The 14,205-nt window shown below is 44.6% G+C and overlaps 1 protein-coding gene across 1 annotated transcript in view; it reads right to left on the reverse strand.

Annotated features, from left to right (window-relative positions):
* LOC109872322 (protein patched homolog 1) overlaps positions 1-13,603 on the reverse strand; it is a 36,158-nt gene extending 22,555 nt beyond the window's left edge. Inside the window, exons 1-5 of the mRNA XM_031807142.1 lie at positions 13,017-13,603; positions 10,902-11,094; positions 792-981; positions 620-689; positions 395-486 (exon numbers count right to left, since the gene is read on the reverse strand). Coding sequence (XP_031663002.1) covers positions 395-486; positions 620-689; positions 792-981; positions 10,902-11,094; positions 13,017-13,163 — 692 coding nt within the window. The 5' untranslated portion in view covers positions 13,164-13,603. The remainder of the gene's footprint in view (positions 1-394; positions 487-619; positions 690-791; positions 982-10,901; positions 11,095-13,016) is intronic.
* Between the last annotated feature and the right edge of the window lie 602 nt (positions 13,604-14,205).

The raw sequence follows: 14,205 nt of genomic DNA on the forward strand, positions 1-14,205 counted from the left end.
CACTGTAGGTTATTACCGCCACCACTGTAGGTTATTACCGCCACCACTGTAGGTTATTACCACCACCACTGTAGGTTATTACCACCACCACTGTAGGTTATTGCTGCCGCCACTGTATTGGATCCAAACTAAAGCCTCTTGTTATGAAGAGTGTGGGAGAACCAGGAGGTCAATTGAGATTTTGTAGCCAAGTCACATTCCCTGGCCCCTGCCAAACCCAACGTATGAATAAGGTGAAAGAGGCCAAGCTAGCTGGGCACGGGCCCTAACGTAACTCTAATACTGGGATTCAAGATAGCTGACTCGTATAAACTCTAAAACACATTCTGTATTTCCAAGCAATATGGAAGAAAACAATTTGCATCATTTGAAGAACAATTATTCTGGAACTTACGGTAAGTATGCTGACCCCCCCTGTAGCTTTGCACCTTCCCAGAAACAGTCCAGTGGGGTAACAATCATACAGGGGAACAGCTTGTCAATCATCTGCAAACCATGGATACATTCATCAGTTATTAAGCAAACTATCAAGAGTACATAATACAGAATAAAAACATACATGTGAATAGTCATGGACAAAAAATGACAGGCAGGGATATTTCCTTAAATATCAACTTACTCTTTCAATCATGACATTTTCTATGATAGGGACACCAGATTTGTAGCAGATTTTATTGAGATCCCATGATCTGAGGAGAGAAGACATACAGAACATGACATATATGTGAGCCCAGACAACCCCCTTTCTTTAGCTGTGACGTAATCACCAGTGATCCCATGGGTCTACCTACTTTCCAAACAGAGACACCTGGACCTTGCTGGCCGAGAGCGCTGCCTCCAGGTGAAGCAGCAAAGCACCCTGGGTCAGAATGTTGGTCCCTTCCTGTTTGGGGGTTTGTATGAGCATCTGTGATGTGAACACAGACTCCTCTCCCTGTTTCTCCTTGGTGTAGCGCAGCTCCCGACTCACTCGGCTACCGGCTAGAAGAGAGAAGAAGAGAGATGGAGAGGGGGGATTGGGTTAAAGATTCATCCCATCTCTCACGTATATAAGAGCTATCGGGTTATTTATGGTCATTGCGCTGCGATGTGGCAAGACAGCTCAGCCTCATTACCACTGCAGAGGAAGCATGACGCAAGTTGAAACGTCAATCAACAGAGAGAGTGAAGAACAGAAAGGTCCACAGATTGTACAGTTCTAGAAATATACCCTTTTGAAGACTCACAGTTTTAAGATTCACAGTTTAATTTAATAGCAACCAGGGTGGTGGGGGAAAAAAAGTCATTAATTAGGCTGAGTTTCAAATTTCCAACTTTCTGCCAACCCCTCCTCCCGACTCTCCAAGACTTAGATTCTAAATAGCTGTGTAGATCAAACCAGAGACCTTGGCATGGGTCTAAGTGATACAGAGACCACAGCAGAGAGAGAGGGGTGGAGAGATGGAGAGAGAGAGAGGGGTGGAGAGATGGAGAGAGAGAGAGGGGTGGAGAGATGGAGAGAGAGAGAGAGGGGTGGAGAGATGGAGAGAGAGAGAGAGACGGGGAGAGATGGAGAGAGAGAGTGGTGGAGAGATGGAGAGAGAGAGACGGGGAGAGATGGAGAGAGAGAGAGGGGTGGAGAGATGGAGAGAGAGAGAGGGGTGGAGAGATGGAGAGAGAGAGAGGGGTAGAGAGATGGAGAGAGAGAGAGGGGTGGAGAGATGGAGAGAGAGAGAGGGGTGGAGAGATGGAGAGAGGGGTGGAGAGATGGAGAGAGAGAGAGGGGTGGAGAGATGGAGAGAGAGGGGTGGAGAAATCGTCTGATTATGACTATGCACAGCTCGTATTATTATCAGACTAGTGCAACAAGCATTGCAGACACACACAAACAAGTTCAGAGTTGGCTCCCTGCATTGAAATGAGTGTCGCGTGAGTGCAGTGAACGCAGTACACACACATGAACACAGATTGGCCAACACCCTTGCCAATGTTGGTTTTGAAGGAACTTCAGACACAAAACGTCTAGCCAAGAGAAATGAGTCAAAGCTTCTCATTGGCTCCCTCTGTGAAGCAGATGTGTCCTGTTAGGGAAATCCTCCTCACTGTGCCCAAACCCCATCACTAACAACACGGCACGACACAGAATGGCAGCACCACCATCCCCAGTTTCACAGTCTGTTTCACCTGGGGCTTGAATGTGTAAGAAACAGAAACAGCCAAAAACACAGCCTCTAGCCTAGACAGACGGTTTCAGTAAAAAAACAAGGCACGATATGCTATCCATTCTTTACAGCAAACTTCCACCATACCAGAACTAACCCATCAGAGAAGGAGAGGGAGAAACTAGGAGAGAGAAAGAACAAAAGGTGGTGCCAGGGTTGGATGAGGGAGAACAACGAGGCAGAAATTCTGTTGATGTGGTATGCAGAGCCGGGCTGAAAGCATCAAAGCCCTGAGAGGAAACTCTGGAGTCCAGCCCCCTAATTACCAGAGGCTGCCCTGAAAAGAGTGAGCAGGGTATCTGTGGCCATGCCAAGGGCACATGAAACACACCGCTCTGGATCAGAGTGGGCTCGTCTGCCCCTCCGTGTTCCACTACATGACAATCCCGCAGAGGCTGGCTCTCGCTGTGGCCACCTCGCCTCTCCGCATCTCTCCCTCTCTCTCGTCCTCTGTCTGTCTTCCTCGCACCACCTCCCCAAATCCCGAGCCAGCTCCTCTAATTGAGGGAGGAGAAAAACGGGTCTCGAAGTGTAAGATCAAGATATAACTGGCTTGGAAACACATCACAATCTTTCACTGCTTTCTTCTAGCCTTCATAGCCTACTTGTGAATTCATAAAAGAAGGTAAGCTAATGTAATTTGTAATCATGCAGAATGTGCCCATGCACCAAATAATCAAAAGCAAAGTGCTTTATGTTCGTGAAGCCATCACTTTTGAAGTCAGCCTTGGTGCCACTCATGAACAAACTGTCCTATCCAATGAACAACAACCTGAAACACTCAGGTTACATTCACACTAGTACGTGTTAACTTGTTTTCGAACTCTGATTAAAATCAAACCAGACTTAAGAACAGACACTTGTTTGACTTGAGACATTGTGCTCATATTTAATACATTGGGGCATCTACAGGAACTGACTTTCAAGCTTTGGGCCTGTAATTACAGGGATCCTGAAGTAAATTATAGCTATTTGTGTCTCGTTCCGCCCATCTGGACCACCCAGCTAGAACCCCGGTTGGGGCCCCGGCCCAACACTCAGTCACTGCTCTGCTCTGTGAGAGAAAGCTCAACCACTCACCAGATAGAGGCTTCACTAGCTCTGCTCCACTCTCTGCTCTGCTCCACTCTCTGCTCTGCTCCACTCTGCTCCACTCTCTGCTCCACCCTCTGCTCTGTTCCACTCTCTGCTCTGCTCCACTCTGCTCCGCTTTCTGCTCCACTCTCTGCTCTGCTCCCCTCTCTGCCCCACTCTCTGCTCTGATCCACTCTCTGCTCCACTCTGCTCCACTCTTCTGCTCTGCTCCACTTTCTGCTCCACTCTCTGCTCTGCCCCACTCTGCTCCAATCTGCTCCACTCTCTGCTCTGCTCCACTCTGCTCCGCTCTCTGCTCTGCTCCACTCTGCTCCGCTCTCTGCTCTGCTCCACTCTGCTCCACTCTCTGCTCTGCTCCACTCTGCTCCACTCTCTGCTCCACTCTCTGCTCTGCTCCACTCTCTGCTCCACTCTGCTCCACTCTCTGCTCCACTCTGCTCCACTCTGCTCCGCTCCACTCTGCTCCACTCTCTGCTCTGCTCCACTCTCTGCTCCGCTCTCTGCTCTGCTCCACTCTCTGCTCCACTCTCTGCTCTGCTCCACTCTCTGCTCTGCTTCACTCTCTGTTCTGATCCACTTAGCCTGCAACCAGGAGCCGTTAAAGAGACAGGCGCCCAAATACTTTTCACAAAGCAGCCAGGAAATTTATAGAGAAGTGTCTGGATTTGGTGTCCTTTGGAAACCTGCAGAAACCGATGTGAAGGTTTAGCATTAAGCCAAAATAACTTTTAATTAAGAGACAGTTGTCAAGACCTAAGACATGTAGCTCTCAGTGTCCTTCAGCAATCCCATATTGGATGGGGAAATGAGATAACAGTAAATCATATCAACATAACATGGTTGAAGAGATCAGGGAGCTCATACTTCTTCACAAAGCCACTCCAAGAAAAGCACCTCCATTTGTTCTCCCTCTGTTCCATTTTTCACTTCAACCCCCGGAGGTGACACCCCCTTTACAGACCAATTAATCCCCAGTTATGGTCCATCTCATCTTGCAAGCATATGCAGGGATACTATCCATCAGTCAAACGTGTTTATATCACAGACATAGTGGAGCGAGGACTGCCTACCATAGCCATTCCTATGCTAAAGCTGAAGCTAATCTCCATCCAGATGGGGTTCTCACTTCTTCTCAGAAGAAGGGGGTTGGGGCTGGCCAGAGGCAGACAGACAATGGTAGCAGGTTTCAGGGAGAAGGCCTCCCACCCAGCGTCCGGACCCAGGGCCAGGTGCGTGTGTGTGTCTGTGTATGTATGTTAGCTCCCCTATCAGTGGGAAGTATGGAAAGTGGCATGTAATTAACCAAGGAGATAAAGACCCCTGCTCCTTGGTGTCAGACCACTGATGGACCCTGTCAGCTCCAATCTCCCTCATGTCCAGCCCACCACCACCCAGGAAAAGACCAGCCCCACAGACCTCACAGGAGACACCCGTACCATACTGTACTGTATCAATGTATACCCTCTCCATGCCTGTCTGTTATGTTGTCTGCCTATACATCTGCACAGGTTTAGTGATTGTAAACAGTTGAGATCAAACTCAAAAAGTGTTGGTCAAAGGCAACACAATGTATCCAATCAAATGAGGAAGAAGTCCCACACAAGAAGCCGAGCTACTTCTCCAGCTTCGCTCAGAGACTTTTAGGCGCCATCACAAAAACCCAATTATTAACCCAGCTAACAATTAGGACTGAGCCAGCAGCAGCACCATTCGCATGCAAGCTCTAGGTCCAATTCCAGTCTCCATTAGCGGAGACCACCTTCAAAGTGTTGTGGGCCAGATTAGCTGGATTAGGAGGCCACTGAAAGGACCCATGCTGCTTTGGAGGAAGTCCCACAAGGAAGAGACATGCTTTACCTGCTTCAGCCGCCAAAGGAATAAAACAAAGAATATACGGTGTTGTACTGTAGCACAGATTAGACCTTCTAGGATACAAAATCACAGATGTACAAACTCAAATGCGCACACAGCCTCGCCACTCACTCACTCCATCACTTAAATACATTCGCATAGAACATAGACTTTGCTGGAATGGTTCTGTTTAGGACCTGTCACTCTGTCATCTTGCCCATTCCCCCCTCTTTGTTATCCATTTAAAAAAGCATGCAGTATAAAACCAGAGGGATAGATTTGGCCCTGGCTGGTCGAGAGCGAAACAAGTCTTTGCTGAAATCAAGCTTTAGTTATACTGCCATTTTCTGTAGGCCATCCTTTTACAGAATCAGCAGCACCTCCCCATCCCAGTTCAATGTGTTACTTAGCAGATAGAGAGGCTCCTAATTCTGAGAGAAAGCAGACAGAGCAGCAGAGATTGAATGCAGGCTTTTGTCACTCCCCTCCTGAATTTCTTTCAGATGTTTCCCAACAAGCAGGAAAAAATAAAGAGGGAACTTTCACAACAAAAGCAAATGGACCAAGACTTTTTCCCAGCAAATAAAACAATGCAGGCGTGGGGGGCTTGGCTTTCTACCTTAACGAGAAATACAGTGTGTGTCGGTCTGTGTGTGTGTGTGTATGGGGGGGGGGGGGGGGGGGGGGTCTGAATTGGACAAGGTGGTAAAAGGAGAGGACACTGAGGTATTCCTTCACCCCAAAAAGTGAGAGGATGAGAAATGAAGTTCAATTTGAGAGTAAGAACTGAAAAAATACCATTGAAAGCGAAAGGCAAAAAGAATCAGTTTCAGTTACAATCTATTCAGATCTTGATACTTCTGTCAGCATTGACATAAATTTCCACTGGTGTTGGCATTTAGGCACTTCCCATTTCCATATGTATAGGCTTGCCTGTACTAATTATGCTAATCATCCCTAGTGTTGGCTGCTGCGAAAAATAGTCACATTAGGCACTCCACTGGCTGCTAATGCAGCTTAATGTGTGGTTGAAACATACATTCATCCCATGGTGAAAGGCAAAAATGTCCCAAATTGCTGGTCTCATTCAGCCTAGAAATACATTTATTGAGCCCAAGGACCATCCCCCCCAACACCAAGTACAAAGAAAATGTTTTTCTCCATTCTTCTTTTTCCAGAGGGGGTGCAAGCGGGGAGGAAAATGGGCAAACTCTACCCAAAAAGGTGACTGGTGTCACTTTATTTAAAGTTGACCAAGGAGAACAATCTCTTTTGGCAGGATTTAAGAAACTGTCCAAGTGAATGAAATAGAGATTTATACAGGAGATAAAGACTGTGAGACTGGGCTTGCAGGTCTGTAACAGGGATAGGCCTTCAGCACTCCCAAAAATGCACACCAGTGTCTGCAAGGACTGGTGCAAGGACTGGCAACATAAAATACAGGATGGTAAACAGGTCTACAGTTACATATAGTGCTGAAATGTAACTATACATGTAAAAAAAAGCCAAGTCCCATAAACACTACATAACTTGAAAAGATAGAGTGGCTATGAGTCACTGCTTTAATACTGTATATCTCCAAAAAGGATATAACTTAGCACTGTATATTATAATTCTGTCCACAGTGGACGGTTAATGGCGACTTCAATAACTGAGGGAGCTGGTGAGGTTTTGCATTCAGCTCTTGTGTCTGCCCATTGAGGAGAGGACTGAGGCTGGAGGATTGCAGAGTAGTGGGAGGTGTGGGGGGAACGAAGGAAGGGAGGGAGGGGGTTGAAATAAACATTTTCAACTGACCCAGGTTGACTCTGGCCTTGTTTGTTCTTTCTACTGGTGAGGTCTGAGGCTCAGCAGTTGGAGTTTATTTATCTAGCTGGGGCACTGTGGCTTGCCATTCACCTACAATAATGCCTCATAGACCTTTCATTCTCTTGTAGCAGACCCTGAACTGGAAGACTGTGTATTTTCTGATTAATTATAGCATTTACCTTGCATTTTTGTTTAGAGAACTGTTCCAAACACTGAAACGTCCACATGTTTCCCTCGTGCTGCTAGGGCTCTAGAAGGTACCTACTGTTCCCCTCGTGCTGCTAGGACTCTAGAAGGTACCTACTGTTCGCCTCGTCCTGCTAGGGCTCTAGAAGGTACCTACTGTTCCCCTCGTGCTGCTAGGGCTCTAGAAGGTACCTACTGTTCCCCTCGTGCTGCTAGGGCTCTAGAAGGTACCTACTGTTCCCCTCGTGCTGCTAGGGCTCTAGAAGGTACCTTCTGTTCCCCTCGTGTTGCTAGGGCTCTAGAAGGTACCTACTGTTCCCCTCGTGTTGCTAGGGCTCTAGAAGGTACCTACTGTTCGCCTCGTGCTGCTAGGGCTCTAGAAGGTACCTACTGTTCCCCTCGTGTTGCTAGGGCTCTAGAAGGTACCTACTGTTCGCCTCGTGCTGCTAGGGCTCTAGAAGGTACCTACTGTTCCCCTCGTGTTGCTAGGGCTCTAGAAGGTACCTACTGTTCGCCTCGTCCTGCTAGGGATCTAGAAGGTACCTACTGTTCCCCTCGTGCTGCTAGGGCTCTAGAAGGTACCTACTGTTCCCCTCGTGCTGCTAGGGCTCTAGAAGGTACCTACTGTTCCCCTCGTGTGGCTAGGTCTCTAAAAGGTACCTACTGTTCCCCTGTTGCTAGGGCTCTCGAAGGTACCTACTGTTCGCCATTTGGAGTAGGTCATTCATGCTCTCTGTATATGTTATTTTCCCCACTTCTACAGTCTCATTTTAAAACACAAATCCCAAGTCACTTTGTAATATTTGCACAGCTTGTCTGTGTGTACATGTCTGTCAAGATCATCAAAACTGTGTCAAGAAGGATGGGTTTAGTTCATGTGGGCTACCAGTGCATACTTGTACATTACATGTAAACATTTATTTTCCACTCTAAATGCTCTATTCAAAGCTTTTTGCTGGTCTTTGGTGGTATATTTTACCCACTACAAAATATCAAACCTTTTGGGTAATCTACTGTTGCCATAGTAATAACGCTATAGCTAAACATATATTACATCCAGAAAAAACAACTCCCTACCCAGGCAATATACTTTTTCTTCTAAGTCCCGCTTGAACTGGTGAGAGAAATGTGTCCTGAGAGAGAAGCCATACTGTTGTTTTTAGGGAATGGGAAAATGTTGAAGTGTATACCCCTAAAACCTTCAACCCCAATGCTCCCCCACCCCCACCCTCATCTCCCTGCACTTTATTATTCCCCTTTTCTTCCGACAGACAATACACGCTAGGTCACATTCTCCCCAGGTCCCACCCATGACTGCTAGCCCCCTTTCCTGTGTTGTTGCTTGCTCTTCATTGCTTCTGAGGTAGCAAAAAAAAATTCAAAAGAAAACAACATATGATTAACAAAAAAAGGTTCCTTAGCTGAATTTAGCGTGCATTATTAGTCAGCACTCTGTCTGTATTAGCCAACCAGTGGAAGTCGTCTGTCCACCTAGAGAAAGAACCGCTTAGGCTTGTATCTGTCACAACCCCATATGTACACCTTAACAGGTACCATATGTTTAACTACCACACCTTTCCTCAGTTTGAAGAAACCTACTCCCATATGTTTCTGACTAGCACCAACTACTGGTTTATATACCACCAATAGTATAGCAACATTCAGAACAGACATACTAGTCCCAGCTAAGGCTGTAGTGACAGTGTACAGCAGGGATTTGCATTATCAGGGTCAGAAAACAACCTCTCCAAAACACTATTTTCTACTGTCCTATGGCACAAGTTTTAGCATATTATCCTGGGCTAGGTTAGGGTTGGGTAGAATGGGGTAGGCCAGGTAGGGTATAGGGTAGGCTTAGGTAAGGACCCTGGTGGTCGGACTTCACAAACAGCCGGACATCTATACTAGCATGGTGGCAAACGTGACATTTGGGTGGGAGTTGAGTTGGGGACAGATATGGCCTGAGGATATATGATGGGGGGCATATGCTCTCAGGAACTCCCAGCTGGCCAAGTGTGAGCCCAGGAGGCCTCATATCAGCACCCTCATCCCTCATATGCGGTCAGAATACACCTCTGCATGTGTTGACAAGAAGACCCTATAGATGTGCGTTCTGTACTGAGAAAATATTAAGCCTTCTACACTTGCTATTTTTAAAGTTTGAGTCCAGACTGTAAGTTGTTGATGAATAAAATAATGCTCTTTGGACACTCATATTTTCTAAGAGAGCAATGAACTTCTATGTTTTATTAGGAGATATTTCCTCCCTTTTGTAAAAGTGTGTGTGTGTGTGTGTGTGTGTGTGTGTGTGTGTGTGTGTGTGTGTGTGTGTGTGTGTGTGTGTGTGTGTGTGTGTGTGTGTGTGTGTGTGTGTGTGTGTGTGTGTGTGTGTGTGTGTGTGTGTGTGTGTGTGTGTGCGAGAAGATCTAACCTCTCCTTGTTACCAAACCACTTACTTTTCATTCAACTCTGAGCAGCTTTGTCAATGGGCTATTGGGGGAAACAACACAGGCAGAAACTTTAGAAACATGGGCACTGCCTCTTAAAGGAACAGCATTCCTTTTCAGCATTTGGGCATTTCACTCAGAATGACTCCATGATTAGGCATAACAAACCCATATGGCTACATCTAACAATCTCCTTTCAGAAGACAAACGGTTAGCTTATTTAATGTGTATGAAATACACACCAGTACATTACCAAAATACTGTGATCATGACAAATTACACTGCGATAACTTCACATCTTGTTTGTGAGTCAGACTCAGACAACTCAACTACAATCTGACAAGTAAATCTGAAAATCTTTGGCTTCACCAATCTGACAAAAACTCAAACACAGTGTGTCAGACCACAGGCATTTCATTGACAACAGTAGTAGTAGTCCCCTTCCCAGCCAAAGTGTTGGTACGGAATAAAATACACAGATACTGAGTGAGTGTTTATACTACAACTGCTGTGACTCTTTTTAGAATGTGCAAAACAGGTGGGAAATCTTCAGTTGTATTAACATATTTTTTTGTAGGAAAGGGGGTGCTTTTATTGTTGAATGGAATCCAAGAATAGTTAAGGACCACACAGGGAGCTAGGGGGGAGGGTCAGCTCCTCAAAGATGGCTAACGATTCACACAGCCCATCTGCTCTTGGGATCAGGAGTGCGGCAAAAGCCTAGGGGGGCTTAAAAGGAATTTGGCAGTGTGAAAACCAAATAAAGCTGCCCGAATATGCACCGATAACCCAGCCTGCACACAGAAAGGAGGGCAAATAAAACATGGATCATGGAACAACCATGGCAAACAATACAAGGCTGATGAGAAGAACAAGAGAAGGCCTGCATTTGCAGTGAACACCAACGCTAGCTCCTTGTGTGCAATAAAGTAGGAATATCTTGACCCATTCTCCATTCCCAATGCAAAGCAACTTTGGCATCAGCAAAAAACACACTCAAAAGTGCAGATCTTACAAAGTACCACAACTTTCAATGTTTACAAAAGATTACAAAGAAAAAAACAAACACATTTTTGTATATCACCCAATCATGAATAACAACTGTAGAGGATCGTCTCTACAAAAAACATCCATCTCAACTACTGATCGACAAATCAGTCAGACAGCACCCATACAGTTTCCTGTCCCCCCTTCAGTAGTTTAGATGGCAAAATGTCCACAACAAGTTCATTTGGGCAATAAAACGACCCCTTTCTCCCGTTCCCAGACAACCCCCCCAAACCATACCCCAAAAATGAAATGCCAGACTCACCTTCAACCCACAGTTGCTCAATGTCCGTCTCAATGGCAGCAACCCGCAAACCCACAGACAAGGCACCGAACACAAGCAGTCCAATGAAAAGGACTTTTCCACAATGTCGCTGGATGTGACAGCCCAAAGAAAACAGAAGAGCCTGGAACCTCGCCCGAACCCACAACGGGGCCTTCTGACCCACAGCCTTCCCCTAAAGAGACAAGAGGAACATGGAGGGAGAGAAAGGTGTTATTACATTGTTATTACACATTAATAACAACATATTGCATTACATGGAATGTATGGCTATGGCATAGACAAGTACAAGTTATCACTAATGGAAGACTACAATGTTTCTAACTGTAAGATTAAAAAAACTCAATATAGTAGTCTTTCTAGTATTACTAAGATTCAACTACAAGGGCAGAGAATGCTATGCTAATAAGATAGCTAACTTGAGTATGACTTTCATTGTGATAACGTGACATACTTAAGGGCATGTTCAACATTACAGTATCTACTGTATTAGTCAGCTACTTGAGAGTCTTCATGTCAGTTGTCCTGTAAGCAAATCATATCTATGTGAAATACATCACTGAGCTAATGTCAGATCTAGAGACCATGTGAATATCAGAATATAACCAGCCAGAACCCTAATTGATAAGTAGGTCATTGAGGGCCCAACATAAAAAAGAGTAAAGCAATGGCCAGTCTTTGGATTGGAATTGGCCCTCACAGTTGGCACAAGCGAGGTCAGGGTGCCACTCATCACCAGAGGCATGGGGTTCAAAACCCATGACATCACAATTATGGTTACATGGTTTGGAATTAACAAAAATAAACAGCATAGTTGTCAAATGGGATATCAAGTACTCTATGCTGTTCTTGTGTAGCCTACTACACATGAATAATACACTATTAACAACTAGGATTAAATAAGCATCTAATAGAGGCTATCATGTTTGCATACTGCCTTACTCATTTCATATGTATATACTGCATTCTATTCTACTGTGTTTTAGTCAATGCCACTCCGACATTGCTCAATGTAATATTTCTATATTTCTTAATTCCATTATTTTACTTTTAGATGTGTTTTTTGTTGTGAATCGTTTTAGATAGTACTACACTGTTAAATATTACTACTCTGTTGGAGCTAGGAACAGCATTTCGCTCCACCAGCAATAACATCTGCTAAATATGTGTATGTGACCAATACAATTTGAATTGAACACTTTTGTGTACTTGGACTAGGACTTCCATTTTTGTCCAATCTTACTATATTTCCTTTTTTAAACACTCAGCCAGCTGCCCCTAACAACCTCCTGGTAAGAAAATATGAAACCCAATGCTGTTGAGCACTAACGCAACTTCTAGTTTTAAATGGAAGTTGAAAGATTACAAGATTGCACATATTTGAGTCAGGAGTGATGTAGACTATACCGTACTTTCCTTTATAGGCTACATACCTTCTTACAGGCTATGCAAGGATTTGACAATAAGCAGTTTCTATACCAAAAATCCCTTCTCCTATAATTTAAAATTAAAACACTGTCTGAAGACCTTCTACTATACCCTTTCAAACTTTACAAACAATGTCACCGGTCTAGTACAGACACTGGACAGATGTTTTGGTTTCACTTAGGAGTTTTGACACATTTCCAAGCGTTCATGCGGTCCAGTGATGCTTTGTCAGATTAAACGTAATCAGTGAATTCCTCTGTAAGACCCACTGCATTTTCAAACAAACTAGCCCACAACCGGGACCCTGCGTCTAACTTGTTACAAACAGAGTTGAACAGATCCCACACACGCAGAAATAACTATTTTGAGTTGTATTGCTTCTAAAAATGAATGGATAAAGTTATTCTCATTCATAGGGGGATCGGGGCTGGAAGTGTAAAATCAGTGCGTGCCAGTAAATGTTACAATGTAACACAGAAATATCACTAGAGTGTAATATCACCGTGTATGTCACATTGTATGACATTTTGACATAAAACTCCCTCAATTGATATTCCTCCATTCGAGTAGTAATAACATCAGTTTCCGCAAAAGTACCAGAACATAACACTCATTCACAGAGACGATGAATGAAAAATTAAGCATATTCCATCGAAAGCATTTCATCACCTTAGAAATCTGTTTTAATGCGAAAGCAGCGTGGCAGTAGCTGGGTCTCCGGAGAAGATCTGAGTTTACTGGCGGCGGAGAACGCATATAATTTGGGGGTAAATCTCCAAAAACACCGGCCCCTGGGACTCTGGGATCCGAGGCCATAGTCCAAATAAGAAAACAAAGCACAGAGCAAAGCAAGAGAGAAACAGTGCGAGTTCAGCAAAAGCGACAATAATCCAAGATAGAATACTAGCGCATCCACCGGGTAAAAGTTTGGATAATATATTCTAGTCTTTCCTTGAGCCAAAGTCTTGCAACTCCATCCCAACATTATGTGCCCAAATCCGTATAGATCCTTCAGTCTTCATCCGTCCTAATAGCTTATAAAACAACGTTTCGAAGTAGGAACGTCTCGATCAGATCTCTAAGTCTGCCTCTGATCCCGTAGCAGTAACATTTGGAGAAGTTAGCCCCTCTGCAAATCCTGAAAAGGGTGGTTTGATGGAAAAGTGCTCTGGTTCTCATTGGCCAAGGAAGAGGCAAATTACTTTGCAAACATCTCCTATTATTAGCTGCTAAGCAACAGCTCACCAAAGTGGAGAGAGGGGGAGACCACCCAGGCAGCCCTTCAAATCGAGGGGAGGGGGGAGAGCGAGGGGGCGTCAGAGAGAGGAACTCTTTCAATAAACTCAGCACACTGCTGCCTGCGCTGTTCTGCACACTCCCAATTGCCTTATCTCGGATATAAGAAGCAATCACACATGCCATCTATTGATAAAACAGACACTTTATTTTTTAATCCAGATTCGGATATAAATAAAAGTAGAAATTAATCGAGTAGTTTCTCACACATAAATACAAGGGACTGGATAGTCTAAATTGTGTACTAAACTAGCCTTATTTATTGGCATGAGAGTTTTCAACTCTATAAAGTAAACCAAGTGTTAACTGTAAAACATTCCATGTTACTTTTAAAATAGGTTTAAACCAATTCTAACTCTGACTATGGTTCACAGCTTCAAAGTCAATTCCTTTGCTTGACTTTGGCCCATATAAATCTCACTATTTCATTAAACAAGATATACTCTGTTTGGTACTGTATTGTGTGTGCAGGGGTTGTGTCTATTTACACCTAATTGCTAAGGATGTACTGACATGTTTAATTCCACTGTGCTGTGCAGTTTACCAAACAGCTGTGATGAGT

The sequence above is a fragment of the Oncorhynchus kisutch genome, linkage group LG27 (assembly GCF_002021735.2).
Source record: "Oncorhynchus kisutch isolate 150728-3 linkage group LG27, Okis_V2, whole genome shotgun sequence".
NCBI classification, from domain to species: domain Eukaryota; kingdom Metazoa; phylum Chordata; class Actinopteri; order Salmoniformes; family Salmonidae; genus Oncorhynchus; species Oncorhynchus kisutch.